Source organism: Monomorium pharaonis, chromosome 6 (genome assembly GCF_013373865.1).
Source record: "Monomorium pharaonis isolate MP-MQ-018 chromosome 6, ASM1337386v2, whole genome shotgun sequence".
NCBI classification, from domain to species: domain Eukaryota; kingdom Metazoa; phylum Arthropoda; class Insecta; order Hymenoptera; family Formicidae; genus Monomorium; species Monomorium pharaonis.
Genome location: NC_050472.1, coordinates 3,912,303 through 3,932,407, shown reverse-complemented (window position 1 = coordinate 3,932,407; position 20,105 = coordinate 3,912,303). Strand labels below are relative to the sequence as shown.

At 39.8% G+C, this 20,105-nt stretch overlaps 1 protein-coding gene across 4 annotated transcripts in view; it reads right to left on the bottom strand.

Annotated features, from left to right (window-relative positions):
* Positions 1-20,105, bottom strand: part of LOC105836269 (14-3-3 protein zeta) — a 52,907-nt gene that overhangs the window by 7,292 nt on the left and 25,510 nt on the right. For 3 of the 4 annotated variants that reach the window (XM_036288294.1, XM_036288295.1, XM_012680201.3), the window contains 3 exons: positions 10,615-10,922; positions 2,970-3,093; positions 1,576-1,739 (listed from right to left, as the gene is read on the bottom strand). In XM_036288294.1, the coding sequence (XP_036144187.1) occupies positions 1,576-1,739; positions 2,970-3,093; positions 10,615-10,914 (588 nt within the window). In that variant the 5' untranslated portion in view covers positions 10,915-10,922. Of the gene's footprint in view, positions 1-565; positions 730-1,575; positions 1,740-2,969; positions 3,094-10,614; positions 10,923-20,105 lie in introns of all 4 variants that reach the window. The other variant, XM_012680202.3, reaches the window with a different exon arrangement.

The window sequence follows — 20,105 nt, the reverse complement described above, 5'->3', positions numbered from 1 at the left end:
TAATTATATCAATTTTATCAATATATCCATATTCATAATTACATAAACTGTTATTTAATAATAGATAGAGAACATGATGCGGGATGGTTAAGTGCAGTACCAGTGGAGATTTATCTCAGTTTATAAATTATGTATTAGTAATTGGAAAGAGGCTTAAAGGGCACAACATTCACATAAAAATTCATGTTAAAATTATGAAAATCAAATTAGGGGTTTTGATCATTAGAGGATAGATAGGATAAATTCACACGACAAACAATATCAATTTTTATAGTAAGACTGCTGATTTCCCGTGACAAAAAAAATATATATTTGTCTTTAATTATCTAAATAAATGTTTTATTCTTTCTTCATTGCTCAAATCACGAAGAAAGGCTGAGATTTTAGCAGGAGTGCTTTAATCAGAATACATAGTTCTAATTCTCGCCTGTGTTTCTTATCAGCAGTCTTATCACGTATCCAGTTCGACTACGAACGCGTTAATGCACACAGCAGGGAATTTATTAGAGAAAACTGTCACGCGGTAGCGCCAAGCGCAAACTCTCCACACAATTCTCCTTCTAACCTGCTTGGCTAAGTGACAGGCTCTAGCCGGGGAATTGATAATTTCGTAATAAAAAACGGAGAAGTTGAGGGCAAGGCCGAGCCTGATCGGGTGCGTAGGCTGCATTTTCGCCTTCGCAATGTCAAACGCCTCCTGGTACGCCTTCTGCGAATCCTCGACTACCGCTGCAAATGCAAATCAGCCTCTATTCAGATTACACCTTCCACGACCTCATTTTTGTGCCGCGACCATTGAAGTAATAAATTGTCGTTATCGTCGAGAGAGGAACGCGAGGACAAGGAAAGACGAACGAAAGCTGGATAGAAGGAAGGAAAATGCAAGCAAATTTCAACGATTCGCCTCGCGTCTGTCCTACAAAGATCGCGCATGTAGTTTTACTCGGAACTTCGTCGGCCTTGGACGGGCTGTATCCATAAATCGTCAACAATCTTCCATGATGTGACCCAGCACGGGACGTGTACATCTCCGTCCTGAGTCATCGCGTGTCTTAGTGTCGAGAGCGAGTAGTAAAAATTTAAATGCGAACGCTTATTTCAGCATATCAGATAATTTACACGTGCTATTCATAGGACGTGTGTCGTAAGTAAATTAGTCGATAGCCGCTAAAACTTGTAACGCGTGAGTAATAATTTTATTTCTATGAATTAAAAAGTTCCTTTCTAACGTTTGTCTACATGTAACATTACGCTTGTTTAGCTTCTTTATCTCCAGCCAAATGTTTTACTATGCACGCAAGTTTTCGTATCATGGATTTTTAACATCGCCGTAACGTTTACAGCTACAAATGTGCCATATTTCGGGACAATCGCTGCGAGACTCGATAACGCGTTTTGAAGTAGCAAACTGGAAGGAGTATCGATCTTTGTAGGATAGAAGTAAGCTAGTTGATAGAATCGGTTTGTATGAGATAACTTCCGTCACCACTGTGCACCATCACCACCTCGTCATCGAGCTCTCTTTCCCATTGAATCGCTAGAAAAAAAATAACGATTAGTCCTCTGATCGTGTACCTGTTTGGCCAGTTGACAGGCCTTGTCTGGTGAGTTGAGAATCTCGTAATAGAAGACAGAAAAGTTGAGAGCGAGACCTAGCCTGATCGGATGGGTAGGCTGCATCTTTGACTTGCTGATTTCGAAGGCATCCTGGTATGCCTTCTGGCTGTCGTCTACCACGGCTGGATATTACGTGGATCATCAACATGTCTGTCTCATTTTTCTGCGTGAACTAACACGCTTCGAGTGCTTCGTATCAAATCGATTTGAGAGCTACTTAGAACTAGAGCCACGTAGTGAATTTATCGCGTCTCAACATGAGAGAATTAAATCTTTGCAGTAGCATTAACTTGAAAGGCTTTTAATGTCTGACTTTTTTTACTAAAATTTATTTAACTTTTTAAAGATTTGCTCTATTTTTGTTCTAAATAGTTCGACTGCTCTTATGTACTTTTAAGCTTTTTCCCGCGAAGAAAGACATTAATATTTTTCCTGAATGTAATTGTAACATTTAATATTTTGTATTTAATTCGCACAAAAATCTCCGCAGAGAAAATGTAATTCGACGTTAAAATCACTGGATCAGCAGCACATAAAAGCATTTTTCACTTAGCGCGAATACCGTGCTTGCATTCGCTCCAAAATTTGTTATTTATTTTAATCTAAATTTAGTTTAATGTAAACTAAGTATTTGCAATTCCCTGGACTTTATATATAAACTTCACATATTATATAAATTTCATAAAAACTTTATAACATTCCAACTGACACAGTAAAAATAAAAATAACCATATTCAAAATTCTAATATAACAAATAGAATCTTCGAATTCATCTTTAACCCGTGATCAGCCTCTAATATATAATGTTAAATAATTATATAAAAAGATAAATATATCTAAATTAATAGTTAATAATTATGTATTCGTAGTCGGCCATTCTCTGCAGGTTCTCGCGACTGAAATTTGTACGGCTGAAGTTTCACTCGCGGACGTTGCAACCGACTTTCACTGCAAGCGACTGCGACTGCAACTGACTCCGTTTCCGATACAAAAGTCCAGGGATCCGCCCATACGTCAAAACGAAGCAGCTGTCGATGCAGCTGCGTCACAACAAGAGTGTCACAAGTGCTCCAGTTCGAGAGAATATATCCCGTATCTCGGGCACTTGCATAACTCAGACGCAGTTGCATCGATCATGTCGAGGAGGCGATCGAAGCGAGAGAAGTGACGACTTTCGGTAATTTTACATGCACCCAATGCGGCAACGATTAATTTTGGACATCGCTGCGTCAATATCGGACGAGAAGTCACGATTTGCATCGCTACAAAAGATAATCTCGAGAGTCCCTCTCTCCCGTTTCGAGGTCCCCGGGATCTCCGTCCGCATAGTAACGTGGGGGATCGATACGTACTATTTCTGGTTTCACCGGTGGCGACTTCTGCGAGATACCTGTAGTAGTCACCCTTCATCTTGAGGTAGAATACTTTGCTCTCGGCATTGCTAGCCTTGGAGATCAGGAACTTATCCAGGAGTCCCTGTAAAGACGTAAATACACAACAAATAAATAAAAGCAGCTCAGAGATTTAAAAAAAGAAAATAAATAAAATTGATGCAAAGAGAGGGAAGTCGAGTTGGCTTTTGCTTAACTTTCAACTTACTCTCCCGTGCTTCGTGTACTTTGACAGATGACTAAACAAAAATGGAACGTATAGTGTCACAAAGGAAATAATTTTCGAGATAGCGAAATTGTGTCATATCTTTCGCGTATATCTTACTCCACTAATCAAATAATTCTCTTATCCAAATCACGCTATTGCGATTAGATCATATTTCATGATGAATTAACTTATTCTCGCGATGTGATTCACGATCCCCGATCCATACACGGCAAAACAGAAATCTCAAGCTTCACGCAATCAAAATAAAAGAATGCATAAATTACATTATATTATACATATGTAATTATATATGTACATTTATAACTAAGATATTTTCAAAAATAAATTTTGTAAGATTACAATTTAGACTAATAAATAAATTATTAATTGCCATCGGTCAATGAAGCGTCTCTACAAGCGTGATCGCATTAATGTAGACAATAGCGTGGAATTGATGCGCAATGCGCCGGTCAATGACGAGTTGTTTCACGCTACGCACATTCATCCCAACCGAGTGTCTACTAATGACGTAAGAGCAGTATTGGCCGACCAACTTTGCATGCGCAAAACTCGCGTGCAAATAGCGCGGCGATATTTATTGCGTCTTAACGCAAACTTAACGCACATCGACCGTCGCGATCGGCGAAGGGAGACAAACGAGAATTCGCCCCCGATTGCTGTTACGTCACCGTTGTAACTTGCCGACTTTCGACAATAGCCGGTAAACGATACAACACCCCCCCCCTAAAAAAAAAAAAAAAATTTTAAAAAGAACGCAAGTTATATAACGACTGCACGTATATTTTTGGAAATAGATGCCGTTTTCGCTGTCGCGCGCTTCGAGTGAGGTAAACGAACGCGCTCGGGGCCTCAAGATTCTAATTTAACAGCTACGGTTATCTTATCGTCGCGCGTGACGAGCCTCGAAAAGCCGTCACCTCAAATCGTTGCCTTTCGATGCGCGGACGCGCCGTTCATCATCATAAGTTACGCCGCACAATCAAGCGCGCGACCCGCGTTGCAATGAAGGTGGAGGAAAAAAAAAAGGAGATAGCCGCGACCGTACGTCATCGGGTTTCACCGGCTTTCTCTTTCTCTCTCTCTCTCACGTATCGCGAACTTCGTCAACAAGAGAGACCGGTTTGCGAGTCGCTCTCGAAGTTCTCTCTCATTTATTCCTACGCGTTTATTAATTTTAATCAAGCGCCTCGGCGACTTTACGACAAAATCGCGGCTGTAAATTATCGAGATGCGTTTCTTCTTCGGAAGCTCAACGAGAAACCGCGTCGTCGTCAGTGAAATCGACTGTTCGCAGCAAACGTCGCGATTTCGATCTAAATTCCTGCTCTTAAATCGATCGTTTCGCTCTTGAAGCGTATACCACTTCGGAAATTCTTGCACTGAATTGCATTCGCTCTCGATATTCTCTGTACATTATTTCTGCATATTCTTTTTTTTTATCCCATTTGTTGCCCCTCCCCTCCCCTTCGCGCTATCTCCGGTTTATCTTTAAAGCCGTTTTGTTTCACGACAATTATATATTTGAAACGACGACGGCGGCGACAACGACGACAACTGACTTTCACGCGTTCTCCTCCTCTCCTCTGCGTCCATCGAGTTAGAAATAACTTGGCTTTATTAAAACCGCAGCGAAACCGGCGGCGTGCGGCTACGTCAAGGTGCAATACAATAGTGCCACGTTCACGGTGACGTGTATAGGAGCACGAGAACGGGACCCCGATCGTCCGGCGATTATGTTTCAGCTGGAGCCTTGCTCCAGTTTCGCCGTTTGACGTGCGGCTCCTCAAATCACGAGGCCCCCTTTCCCCGTTTGCAATTAGCGCGCGCTTGCCTTCGAATGGACCTTCGCGCGCCCAGCAAATTAATGGAGAACCCTAAACAGCTCTTCAATTAAAAGCAATCCGGACACGTCTGTCGACTTACGTATGCAACGTTACAAGAGGAAACACAAACTCGTTTAATTCCAAACAACCGAACATATCGTATACGTATTTAACGAACAATTGCGAATGCTTCTTTCTCTAATACATGTTTAAAACGCAATAATTATTTCTTCCGTCAAGAAATCTGAGAACAACACGAGATTTAAAGTTACCCAACGAGAAACAAATGGGTCACTTGTTATATATCACCGTGTCACCGTGTTATTCAAACATCGAAACAAGACGGTGCTTTTTTTCCTCTTTCCATAAAGAAAGCAGCCTCGGGCGAATTTAATTCCTTTGAAGAAAAAGGGTCTCCCTATTACGGCGGCGGAACAGGCCATTTCCGGTGGCCCGTGGTACGTTCGTCTGAACAGGCGTGCCCGGCACTTCCTCTTCCGTTTCCGCTTATTTCCGGATACTGGAAAATATCACCCACGTAACGAGAACGGAGATCGAATGGAATCTCGAGGCGCGTGTCGCAAAAAGCGTCAGGTAGATTATAATTCGCAGAGTTTAATGAGTTTCATGAGCTTTCGAGCGACGAAGTTTCGAAAAGGTCGTGCTTTAATATCTCACCGTGAGTCTCTATGAGAATAAAAAGTGTCCCAAGGGGCAGATTGAGACTCGAGGAACGATGAAAGTTAAAAGAAATTAAACAATTCCTAAATGATTATCAATAAAACGGAAAAACAGGTTATTTTTTTACTAGACTTTAAAACGAAAAGCGTAACGAGGTTACCTTTTAACCGACTTTTATTCACATCGCTCGTAAATAAGTCGCGGACAGCTTAATCGAATGAGGACCAATTATTTCAAAGGCTGAAGAATTACGTGACGACGCGTGGATTATTTTACGGGGGAAAAAAGGAAACGAGAGGACTTTCGTCGCTTTTACACGAGTGCAGATATAAAAATACACGAGGCGCGCAGGTAACCCGTAATTGACCCGTGTGAAATCCAATCCGGAGGATGGTCTTCACCTTCCGGAGATCCAGAGCAAGAAAACGTGCGTGCGTGTGGAAGGTTGTCAACTAAGAATCGTAAGGCGATCCCGGGCGCGGAGGACAAAACGGGTATTGCACGCAAAACGAGTTTCGACGCTCGAGACGCGAGGCACCCCGAGGTGTACGAAATCTCATCTCGTTCCCTTCGCGTTGACACTTTATTATAACGGGATGCCTGCCCGCAACCAAATTAATTCCTTTATCATGTTAGGAAGGAAGTCGCCTTAAATGCGTCATCGTTTAACGCGCTAAGAATCGCAATAAGCAACGAGAACGCTTTCCAATTAACTCGAACAGAATTGCATTCCGCGAAAATTTAATATTTCGGAAATTTAATTGCTGAAAATAATAAAAAAATAAAGACATTTTGTTTAGCGAACGTTTTACACGAATGGAACGGAAAAAAAAGTCTGACTCCCGTATTAATCTAACGCTTGGAAACTTCCATGTACAAGTTACGACGCGATTCTTTTTGTTGAATGGAAAATACTTTGCAACACGTTGCAAAGTGGACTAGTCAAAGTTGGAAATATTTTCTATAATAACTGTAACGCTTTCTACAAGTCAAATTATTTTGCGTTGTTACTTGGAATAAATTAACGCTTCAATAGGGAGGAGGTCTAACAGGGCTGGAGAAATTCGTGTCAATGCTTTCGATGAAACACGCTATGCTAATGACTTCGCAATGCATAAAGCGGTTATTTTCGTAGTTGCATTTCCTCGCTTCGTTATCGCGTCGCTGGACGACGGCGCAGTAATAAATCGCTAACGAACACAGTTAAGTATGTTTCGGGCAAAGTTAACGCTTCCGATTTCTTCGACAAAGGCGCTTGTTAAAAAGTCGAAGAAACTTTCTGACGATTGGAATCACGTCAAATCCCGATGTGAAAGAGCAGTTGCTCCCTGTAAATCGACGGCAGCTTTTCATTATAAATTTAATCTTTTCTTTTACTCTCTCAAGTTATTGTTGATCTTATTTATTTGTTACAAATAACACAATCACTTGGACGTATTTAGGTCATGTGTTTCATACACTTTTTTAATTTGTAAGACAGTACCGTAAAATAAAATTGTCGCAGAAAGAAGTGCGAGCAGCAGGGAAAGACAATAAGTATCCAAGTATCGGGTGTATTATGGAATTCTATGCGCGTAGGAGAACGTTCCAGGATAAAGAACTCACGTGAGGATGAAATCATCGTACGTAATTATGCGAAATTACTTGTTTATCGATTCCCGCCCATCGCAATTCTCGGAGCGCGACCCCCTTTGGACGAGCGCCGGTTACTCAACGGCACATAAATTTTCTCTCCGTCACCTTTCCGGGGCTCTTGTCGTCTATGTATGGAGAACAGGAAACATCGCGACGGCTGCACCGGCGCGGAAAGGGGAACGGAATATCCTCGGCGCTTCGCTCAGAGATAATCGAGTAAAAAAATTGCACGCCGTTTTTAGACGCAACTTTTGATTGATCTGTTATTCAAGACGCGGTTCTCAGGATAAAATGCGACAGACGCATGTGTCTGTCTTGTTTTAATTTAAGCGTTTATCCGTGAAATTTCAGACGTGTCCAATCTCTCAAGGACATTCTGCAATAGCACTTGCGTATTCATAAAATATTGTAAGGCGGACTGTACATTCATTTTTCTATCAACATTCCTGCCAAATTAACTTTAATTTCGATTTAAGTTTTTCGTATTCTTTATTTTTTTAAATAAGAGAAATAAAGATTAAAGTTAATTTACCTTAGAGATAAATAATACAAGTGCGCCTTACAATACTTCACAATCACTTACAATCATGTTTACACTACTGTAGAATGGCCTCTACTTCAAGATCTGTAGACTTGGCCCCGCAGCACGTTCAAAGGTGGAAGAGGCGACAGCAGACTCGCCAGTGTCTACGCAGTTTTATTTTGTCTTTTTTATTGATATAAATAAAAGGAAAAGCCTCGAGCAATTATAAAATTCTAAGTAGAAAATCCCTAAGTATTATAAAGTTCGAAATTAATGACGCGAAGATAGTAAAAGATGAAACCAAACGATCGATATCTTTTGAAAATTTTAATTTGAAAAGCTTATAATATACAAATAAATATTTAAATGTTCTTATTCGCTAACGTAATAAAGATATTTGTATATCACTATCAATATTTTAAAATTTTTAATATTTTTAAAAAATATACATATCGTGTGTACATATACATAAAAATTAAGATTACATTTATTTAAGGTAAATACGAATGTTGATGTATATGAATAAGTGTCCATTAGCTGCACCGTGGTGAAAGATATCTAATAGCGTGATAAAACTGTCAAAGATTCAATGCGCGTAGACCGATTATCTTAAATATACAGCAAGAAACATTAGCATAAATACTACTTTGCGAGTTAACTTTCTACCTATATAAAGATACGTAATATAGAGATTAGTCTCGCAATCTTAAGCTTTCTTCACACACTCCAGCTATTTATATTAAAATCTAATCGCTAGAAATAAAATTTAATTATTTAAAATCTAAAATATTTTAATAGTAACACTAAAAAATATCCTTGCAATAAACGTTGTATAATAATTTTACATATAAAAATTATAAAATTTAAAATGACATTAAATCTTTTATTTAAAATAACTTAATGGCAAATAAATGTGTGTGTGTGTTTGTGCGTAGCGTGCGTTATTTTCGCGATTTTCCTCATCCTGAGAATTGATTTACACCGTTATTAGCCACGGGACAAGAATGCGCGATAAAACTGACACATCGTCACGATATAGAGCCCGCACTACCCGGTGCGGAAGCTTGCGATAGTGCCAACCGTCTGAAATACGATATTGCGAATTCGTGTGAGAAAACACGTGCGCGCGCCTCCGCGAAATTAATTTCGAGCAACGTACGAGCAGGAATCCGATTCTTTCGTAAATTAACGTTCCCAGATAAACGAATGAACAAGCCGAGCTCCCACAAATGCATGAGTGTTGATCATTCATTGTGGGATCGAAGATCGAAATTATTACGTGAAATTAATATGCGATAAAAATACACAAAGATAGAAGAAATTGAGAATTGTTGTCAACCAGGGCTGCCTAACACAAAATGCGAATTGTAATATAACATGTAAATTACTAAAGTAAATTCATACAATACAAATTAACAGTTAAAAATCAAATACATCTTCTCGTATTCTTAACGTTTACTTTTACACTAAAATTTTATATTACTCCAAGCTTATTTCGTCACAGGACAATCATGTTATCTATTTACTCGAGATCTTCTAATGAGCCTAAAATTCTTATCGGAATGTTTTCTCAAGAGATATGAAGAATGACAATCAATACGTAAAGGCAACTTAAAAATTGTGACTCATGCACTATTAACGGACTGTTTATCGTAAACGTTGAATCAAATACAAAAGCTATGGAGCAGCTCAAAGGAGAGAGATCTGCCTAAACTGTTGCGCTGAAGTTTGCCTCATCAAGACCACCGAGTCGACTCAATTAACCTTATTACTTTAATCGCGAGCGTGATGGCCAGCGTCAAAGTATTGTCCAAAAATAACTCTCGACTCGATTGTCCGTCAATTCGCGTAGCGAGAACATCGAGAAAATCGTTCCGATACGCAACAACGAGATTTTAATACGCAAAGAAAAATCAGAGAAAAAAAAAACAGTATTGAAAAACAATGGAAATCGTTAATTCCCTTTTCAGTACAAAAATGAGACTCCATTCGTCTCGTTTCTCGCGCGTCCTCAAAATTTCATCGATGAATTATCGGAGAGGAACGTTAAAAGCCAGTCTTCCATCATCTGGGTTGCGCCAAGACATTTGTTCAAACACGTTTACTCTTCGGCAAACACAATTCGCAGGTTTTTTCCCCTCCTACTTTTCCGAGAGAACGCGATGCTTTTCCTCCATTTCAATGCTCGTCTCATCTCCTATCGCCCAAGCCTCGGTTTTCTTGTCTAAAGCTACTTCGATCAATACCCTGACGAACGACACAATAAGCCGGGCGACACACGCGAATTGCGCATACGACGTAACGAGAACGTCACGATCAGAGCAAAGAGAGAAATGCAAATTCTTCGCTTTCTTTTCAAACAAACGCATATCTACACCCCAAGGGAAAGCAAATTTAATCAGAGATGCAAACATTCAATTCATTATTATAATACAAATGCGTCGCGACGGTAAAATGAGATTACCTCGCCAAACGAATCGATGGAGTAATTAATATTCTTCCATTAATAAATATCGCGATGACGAGCGCGCGTTTTCATAGATAAAATTAACGTATCACTTTCTGAATACAAGACCGAACGTCTTTTTTCCGTCTAACCGTTGTTCCCTTCAGGCGTATTACAATACTCGCCGAAGCGAGAAAAGAAAAGGGCGAACCGGTGCTCGGTTGGGTTTTAGGACGGGAGAAAGCGGCCAGGGTGTATTATTCACTTACCAATACATCGTAGCAGATCTCGCGCAATTCCTTCTCGACCTTTTCCCGGTATTCCTTGGCCATCTGCTGTTTACGTTCGGAGCCTTCGGTCTTCTGCTCGATGGAGGAGATTACCCGCCACGAACTACGTCTCGCCCCTACGACATTCTTGTACGCCACCGAGAGCAGGTTCCTCTCCTCGTTCGACAGCTCGACTCCCGTCTCGGTGACCGCCTTCATCGCGGACGCCATGTCGTCGTACCTTTCCGCCTGCTCGGCAAGCTTCGCACGCTGCACTAATTCCTCCTTATCCACGGACATTGTGTCGGCTGGAATCAGAAAAGAATGCGACGTCAGGGAAGCGTCGGGCCCCAAGTTTGGAATGTTCGCGAAAGCTTTTTCGCGCTTTCGGTACGCGAGCGTAATCTCAAATGTGTTTATCAAAAGTTCGAAAAAAGGGAGGAGCAAACTATAAAAGATAAAGATTGCAAATCTCCAAAATTGTTTACGTTATAGATTGCAAGATCCAAAGTTTGAAGTGAAATCCTTCAAGATAAAAATTTTTCCATCCCGAAGATACAACGTTCTAAAATTGCTTATCTTGACAAATGCAATTTATACTCCAAGTTTTCGAAAGGGTATAAGGTTCGAAGGGTTCTTATGATCATTTAGCCATGTGTCTTAGATGCCTCTCGAAATGTCGCGCCGTAGTTTCCAAAATATAAAATCGCGCGATGCAACAAAGTGTTTCTCTCGGGCTTACGCGACAATTTCGGCGATAACTTTCACGTTTTTTTTTTTTTTAATGCGGAAGATAACGGTGATAAGAAAAAAAACGGGAAACTAGCGTCGGTGTTGAGCGGGTCAGAGCGGTCGTCGAGTGGGGACAAGTTGAGACACGATACACCGAGGGAGGATGCAACACGCGATGCACAAAGCACGGCCAACTGCGGCGCATTTCAATGTCGCCCGGTTCCCTTTGTCGCGTGTCCCCGGAGAGAGGTCGGGAAGAATAGGTCTCGCACACCGACGCGCGTTTAGAAGCCAGATACTACGACGACGACGACACCAACGTTGACGACGATGATTACACGATATTGCGTATCCACTCACGAAACGCGACTGGCCTCGTTCGCCTCGGATCGACACGTCTGTTCCGGAGACAGGACGACCTTTTCCCTTTCCGAGTCACGTGCGCGCGACTAAAGTGCTTTTATCCTTGGGAATGTTCCGAGAAGAGCAGGGTACAGCATCCGGTAACTAACGGAACGATACCCTTGACCTCCCCCTCCTCCTCCGAGAAAAGAGAGCAAACGAAAGAATTTCCCTTTTTCTGTTTCTCTTCAAAACTCTTAAGAAATCATTAAGCTTTTTTTATCCCGTGGATTTTCTTTAGAGAAACTCCATGTCATTTTGAGAGAAAAACAAACATTCCTGGTATACAACAACGCATTTTCGAATTGACCAGCTGCTAGTCTTGTCTTGCGGAAACATTCAGGTAAATGTATTTTTTCTTCGTATTGTCAGGTTTTCCTGGACAATAAGAAAAAATAGATCCTAAACCTTCAACAAGATGGCGGGATACGAAGAGAAGAGATTAAAATTTCTTTTCTATTAAGAAACGCGTGACATCTATTTCTTTTTTGTTCGTTATTGTCATAGTAATAGCGCAGTCTGCAATGCAATTATAGTATAGCTATGTGATTATTGCATTTATAATTAATTCTGCGCTTTTAATGCTGCGAAAGAAAAAGTGGTCAAGATTATAGGGAAAAAAAAAAGAAGAAAAATCTATCGGAGTTATCAAGAGTGAAGTGTTTTTCTCAATTGAGTCGAATAAGTGCTCAATCGATATAGTACATGTACATGACTTGATAAAACCTGCAACAAAAGCCTACGTTACAAGAATGCTGCACTCGCACGTGGAAAATCGCATTTCCATGGAAACCCGTGCAAAAAGGTCTATTTCCGACATGAAAGAGAGATTTGTCATGAAATAGAATATCAGGTGCCCTTTGGGCATCGACGATCGATGCGGATACACTGCTATCTAGTAAAAGTACGTTACGTAAAGCCTGTGAATATTGCAATATTAAATGACATTAATGACGACTCAATACAAAATATTTTATAAATTTAATAAATAACGATGATCACATTTGTTCAATTTTATTTTCAATACGCAACACAACATATGCAAATTCCTTTTAAATTATTAATTTTTAATCTCTTTTTCTAGATAAATATAATAATTCTGATTTGTACTTCTCTCTCTTTCAAAGAATCACAATACCAAAAATTTTTATTCAGCACCAATCCATTCAAGCCATAGGATTAATAACACTTTTTTATAAAAAAATATTATTAAATGGAAAGGTCACCAGTATTGGCATATCACTCTTAAAGCAGTACCTCATTATTTCACGGAAATTAAACATTGCATATTAATACTGATAAAAACATGATCTGCTTAGATAATTGAAGAAATAAAAATGCGTAGTTTATACATTCATGACTTTTTCTATATAAAATCTGAAAACGAGTATAACCTTCCGTATTAGTCACGCTACATATTGCATCTCGTACAACAGCCTAAGATATTTATATAATCGACAAAAAATGCTTTATAAAAAAATATTCAAAGTGAAAGGCTTCTAGGAATCCTCATACACGTTAACTCATATATTTTGTATAAATAATTCACGTTAAATAAAAAGGAAAGAAAACTGCGGCCTACTATAACAGTTTTGGGGACCATTTCGCAGATGTTCATTTTTTTGCGCGAAAATATTAATTATTATATAGCATTATTATAAAAACTGCTGTATCATAGATTATAGAAGATATTTTCTAGTTTATGTTTGGTTTAGCTTTTGTTTAAAAAAACCTATTCAAAAACAAAATGGTATGCCAGTATTGACGACCTATCTAATTTCTTTTTACGATTTTATCACAAATAATGATGCAAAAAATTACGATTTATCCTCCCCCCTTTTTCCTTTTATCTCTAATCTGTCATTTGAATCTACCACACAGATTATCACCGGACGTCTAACGGACTTCGACAAGCATAACCGTATGAGATTATCCAGTTTACGCAACGATTACTCAAGCCTTATCTTTATTTGTCATTCTTTCAGTATTTTCAGTATATTACTTAAAAACAATTAATAATAAACTCGACATAATTTTATCAAAGAAACAAAAATTTAACTTGTACTCTCTAGCGCAAGACTCCTGTAAATCTTATTTTTAAACAGTTCCCAAGTAGCGTTTGATCATTTATGATAGATTCAGGGCACAGACAACAATCGTTGTCTTTTTTATCTCTTTTTATTAGTTCGACTAGCATCGGACATGATAAATCACGAACGACCCGGTCAGGCGGATAGTCCTCTCGTCAACGGATTGCACGTGCATGTGAATCTGTGAGCCGATAAGAGAATCAGCCGTCTGTCTGATAAAACCAAACGAATGAACGGATGTACATTCGATGCACCACGAAGAGGCGGATGATTCTGTCATCGTCGAATCAAAAATACATTAATAATAAGTTACAGGGAAAAGCGCAAACCAGTCATCAGTATTGAAATAAATTTAAGTGATATAGCATTTTTTCCAGAGATGCAACTTCTGGGCCAAAGTTTTTGAAAAATTAAATTCTTTCGAGTTTGCGCGAAATACTTTTGTCTCGTAGCCGATCAGATCAGATTGATTGTAAATTGTTAAATCTTCGAACTTAAAAAAAAAAATCAGTAATTTCAGAAAAAAAATCAAGAAGACCATCGTACATTCTGAAACGGTTAAGTTTGTAGGTCTGCTTAGAACACGAGCAACGGGATGTCGTAATACGTCCGCTATACCGGAATGTTGTGTCGTCGTAGTACGCGAGAGAGGAAACGACGGTGATTCATACCGTAGAATTGAAAGAACGAATTACATCTCGGACTGGGAAGCGAGTCCAACGCATTCATGAACTACATATATCGAGTAACACGTGAACGCACGTAAGTCATGTAAGAAAGAAAATTCAAGAATCATCACAGCAACGGAACAGCGACCTTACATAAATGCACAGAAAAAAAGAATATTCTTGTTTCGACAATATCTCCAGTTTCAAAACGGAAATCTTGAAATGAGATTATATCGCGTTAAATCAAAGATTTACCTAAATAAAGATTTATTGCAAAATTTTATATAGTCTAACCAAGAAAATAATATTTGTTTAATAAATTGGTTAATATTTTTTCCATCGTAAGATATAATTGTAAAAAAATGCAAATCAATTCACTGGTTCCTCTAAGCAAACACATTTTTGGTAAAGATAAAAATTTGCGGGATAGAATTTCTCTTGAAAATTAAAAACTTTTTTCTCGTTAAGTTTAACGTGCAGGTAAAGGCGAGGTGACATCGCGGATAAGCTCGAAACACGAAGACCGACGATGATTCGGGAGATTTCCTGAGGGAGATCTTCGAGGTGTGCGTCCATAGGAAGGGTAATTAAAAATACATCGTGGCGCACGATAGGTTCCTTCATAAAAATAGCTTGTAAATTAAATACGTTACGTGATCACGTTGCAGTGCAAAAGTTTCTCGGTGCACACTGACTTCTCGTATACAGAATGCGTTCGATTAAACTCACTTTTAATAACAGATAATAATAGAAATCACCACACAACTAACGATTTATAAATATAAAACAGAGAGGTAGCAGAACAAAGTTATTTGGAAAAATGTTAGTAAAAATATAATATTAAAAATAGAATAATTTAAGATATTCATGTACATATAATTATTTGAGAAGCTAGAGATAAATAAGAGATGACACCTTTAATGCACGATCGCGCTTAAATTGTTGATTTAGTCTCACAATATATAACATTCTGCAATATTCTACGAACTGCAACAATGATATCTGTCATTGAAAGGAAGTGAGGTTGGCAAAAAACACCCTATATAATATGCGCAGATAATCCGGAGTAAAACGAGAGGGGTATCACGTGGTAACGATGACTCATTGCTTTGAGGCTGGTCGATGCCATCAAAAAACCCACGAGAGCTCTAAGAGCCACTTAACCCTGAAGAACATAGATGGCCTCCTCTCTTTCTCTGTTTTCTTAAGAAGCTTCCTTATAAATATCAAAGAATTACAAAAACTCGCGGTTATTAACGGAAGCTTCACAATGTTTTCGACATTGCCACTTATTTTCTCTTTTTCTCTATACATTTATTTATAATCTATCTTCTTTAATTCTTTAAAAGACTAAAAAATCAAGTTTGCAAAACACATTTATTAAACTTACACGATATTAAATTACTCAAAATCACATGTATTTCTCGCGTTTGTTTTGAAATATCTTTTCGAGCTTGTCGAAGGATTTAACTTCCTCAAAATAGCGGGAGAAGCTGGCGTGAAGTTCTGCGCGCGAAGTTAAACGACGCTGAATATCGGCAAGAATGCAGAATGTGTGCATGAACGGATGTTTACCTAACGAAGAGGAGCGATACGGGGGAAACGGCGAGTTGTTTGGCGTTAAAATAATGCGATGAGTAACGAGTCAAAGTGCAATTGCACCTAATCGCATGTGACTAAGAGCATTTCTTCCTCGGTGATCCGGATAATTGTTGTCAAGGATAGCCGAGTCGGAGAATGCCGGAAGTAATACCAGCCGTGTCACCTGTCGCGCGAAAGAATGGAAAAAAAATAGGCGACGTTAACACGTCGATCGTTATCGCGCATGCAATATTTTCCTCGTAACGACGAATCGCGAGTTTAACGTTAAAGAAAAAAAAAAAAAAAAATTACAATGAAATTCATCTACGACGATCTCCGCTTAGAATGTGCGTCGTATCATAATTCTGCAAATGCATCACCGTTCACTGTAAAAGTATCATTTTATAAATTCCATGATCTTTCCAGGATAAATCGCTTTGGACATACGCGACACCGTTTCACAAGTCTTAAATTTACAAATTGTACGGATCCGTAGATCCCGGCTTCAAGTGCGGCTTTGCGAACCCACATTCTAGAAATTCTTGGCATCGTGGTGCATTTATTTGTCCCACGGATTAAATCCTCGACGAATCAGTACGTTTCACAGATATGAAATGTCACGGAGCTTGTGTCCCGCAATAAATCTTAAATTTCATAAATTTCATTCACTCTTTTTTTTTTGCGTACGCGTTTAAAATTTTTAACGCAGAAGATTAATCGAGATCACGAATTCTCAGCGTTTGCATTTCGATTTGTCCCAAAAATTTCGCGATTCCCTAGATTCTCTGATGTCACCGTTCGGAACTCACTGCGACCGAGAAATTTTCATTCCGGAAATCGTGCCGATGCTCGGCGTCGCGATCCATAAATCCTTCCCGCCGTAATAAATCCACGATGGCGCAATAAATTCGGATTAACATCGAATGGAGTATCAACGTTTGCGTTCCACATTTAAGCGGCGACTTCTTTGTAGGCCGAGTGCGACTCGAAAAAGCGAAAGAATTCCAGATCACGAACAACGGAAAGGTCCCAGATCCGGTTTCATTAATACGCTTCCGGTTCCGGTGGCATTCGTCGCTCTCTCAAGATGCAGTCGAGGACCCGAAATTCCGAAATAAAAGTTCGGACATGTCGTAAAAAAAATAACAGATGGTCAACAATATTTGTTATAATTTGAGACAATTATCATACTTGATGTATTTTGTGTTTGGCAGAATAAACTTTCCTTTTCTCTTGACTTTGTTCAATTGATCATTATTATTTTCCTGTTTGAGGAATTACATGAGCGATTATGTTTCTCAATTTCGTTTTCATTCGTGGTATTCTAAGGGAGAGGAAGGGAGATAGAATCTCCAGTCTATCATTAAACGATCAAGATAGATTCTCCACAAAGTTTCATTAAGTGGAAAAAAAACAGCAGTTTATTAAGGAAAGAATGAACACCTGACATGTAACGTTGTACACGCGAAATGGAAGTAACAAAAAGTGCGAATTACCACCCGTGAGAACGCGAGGAGCATGTTACACGTAAAGATATGCGTGAAGATGCGTGTACGTGATACGCGCGATTTCTCGCGAGGTAAACGATCGCGCCAGATACCGGAGCGTTTCTTAATTGCAGAATTTACTTCTTACGACGTTTCGCGCGTCAGTTCCCGACCGGAAGACGACCGGTGACTTTCAATTGAAGCCGAATCGATCCGACGATAATCAAACCGCCGGAAGCGCGTCTCGCTCGTGTCGCGCGAAGAAACCCGAACAGAAATTATTGGGCGAGCGCGAATAGGTGTATTCGGCGTCCTATATTTAATCGCGCGCGATCACCTGGTTTAACGACGGCGGCGACGACGACGAGGCACCCCGCGTCGCCGTCGAAATATTTCTGGCACGAAGAACTCGCGGCGCGGAGCTGCCCGCGCGAGCGGAACGCATCTCATGCGATACCCGCGCGCGAGTGCGTTCCAATTCCCACCAAGTTATCTCTCCCTCCCCCCCCCCCCCCCCCCGAGAGATCGCTTCCCACATGCAATTCTGCCTGATCCTCACGATGAAGATACCAAAGCGGGTTCCAAAACGCGATAAGAGTAATCGGATTTCCGAAAGAGAGCTTCGCTAAAATGAATTTTACGATCGAGCAGAATTTCTTGAATTTTATATTCGCAAGCCCGATATAATAAATTAGCTTTTGTTATGTAAAACAAAAAAAAAACCGGAAAAGTACTGGACATTTTATTGTCTTCGGAGAATTCTTCTCGTTGGTTTCGAGGAATTAGAAATTTTAACGGACGTTTTGGACAAAATCTTTCGAGAGTTTTTCCAAGTACTTTTTACGGAAAGCGGATTTTCCTGTTTCGTCGGCCCCCCCCTGCGGCGAAACGCTGGGTCGACACACAATCCTGAAAGTAAACGCACTTTTTCCTATTCCGCCTCGGCGCGGGAAGAATGCGGCTGGCGTCACGCGTGGGTAATCGGCGCTTTTGCAAGCTTTCATGAATGCCTGGCAAACCTGGCGAACGTGGCTGGCGATTCCGAGTAAGACCATCACGATTGCCATACGCACGCAATCGCGTTCATTAATATCGAACGAGTGCGTCGTAAACCGACTCTTTTTCCCGCATGCCAATGAAATTATTAATAGAAAATATAATGAGACACATGTAAATATTAATGAAGAAAGAGATTTCTCGAAAAATAAAATTAATCGAAGAATAATCGCCCGACTAAACGTGCATTCTTAAACGATAACCTTACAATTTTTTCACTCGTCAGCTATTAACATTATGTCGCATGAGAGATATAAGAAAGTAACTGTATTGATCGTAAATGTTTATTCATCTCTCGTCGATCACTCGGTCACCGACCCCGTTATTAAAATTAAAATCCGATTCCAGGATACCCTGGCTCGACAAGGATCGTCAGACAGTGCAGCATTTGACAATGTAATTACAAGAAAAAAAAAATTAACTAGAAAAGAAATTATTCAAGGGAAACGCACAATGCGTTTGCGTTATTAATAAAAATTGTAAAATTACACGTAAAAGATACACGCTAAAATTAACTACGCAAAATTTCCTCTCGCAACGCACGCGTTTGTGCGTAACATTTCGCGGATTATCGTCCGACCGAGCCACGGATCGTCGGCGTGCCCGCGAACTCTTTTTCAGCGAGGCGGGAATGTCCGGTGGTAAGGCCGGACGGTTCATCGCGATTTTTTTTTTTTTTTTTTTGCGCAAACTCCCCGCTTTACGCAAATAATACGCGAGGGGCGGAGCGGGCAGACGGCGTTATCAGCGAAGTATAACATGACGTGATGTAGGCGCAGATAAACTGGCGCGGTAACTGATAAAATTAATATCTATATCCGTACACCCGGCGATGTTACCTCTCGTTTTTTATTCCTATCGTATGTACGGGTGTGTGATATATCTCGTGAAAAAGCCCCGTTGTCGTTTGTATTTGAAAAATTGGGATGTTAAGGGAAAAAAAAAAAAAAGAATCACGGAGTTTTCTCTCAATTCAGACCGTCGTCCCAAAAATAATCGGCCGTAATTGATACGTATCGATCGTTGTGTCACATGGACGAGACGAATTCGGATCGGATGCGAGAGAACGTGCTCGAAGAAGTTTCGCGGATCAATCACGGCATTAAAATTCAAACTTTATCCTCGGCCCAAGAGATTGCCTGGCAATTTCTTCGTTGATATCGACCGTCAGCGCTTGTCGCCATAAATACAATCGCGTGAAATGAAAGCATAAAATATCATTGAACCGTGGCTATAAATAACATCTAGGAAACAAGAACACGATCTTCACATTTAACAAAATCTCAAGGCCAACGATCGATTGATCGATCGATCAAAGTAGGATCTGCGCGTTCTTAAAAAAAAAAAAGAGGGGGGTAGGGAAGAACATTCACTAATGCTGACCGATCGATAAATCGACATGGAATTAATAAGATCTTTTAGACTAGTTTGCATTAATGAAAATTAGTTTTAATCTCGGTTTAACTTATTTAAAT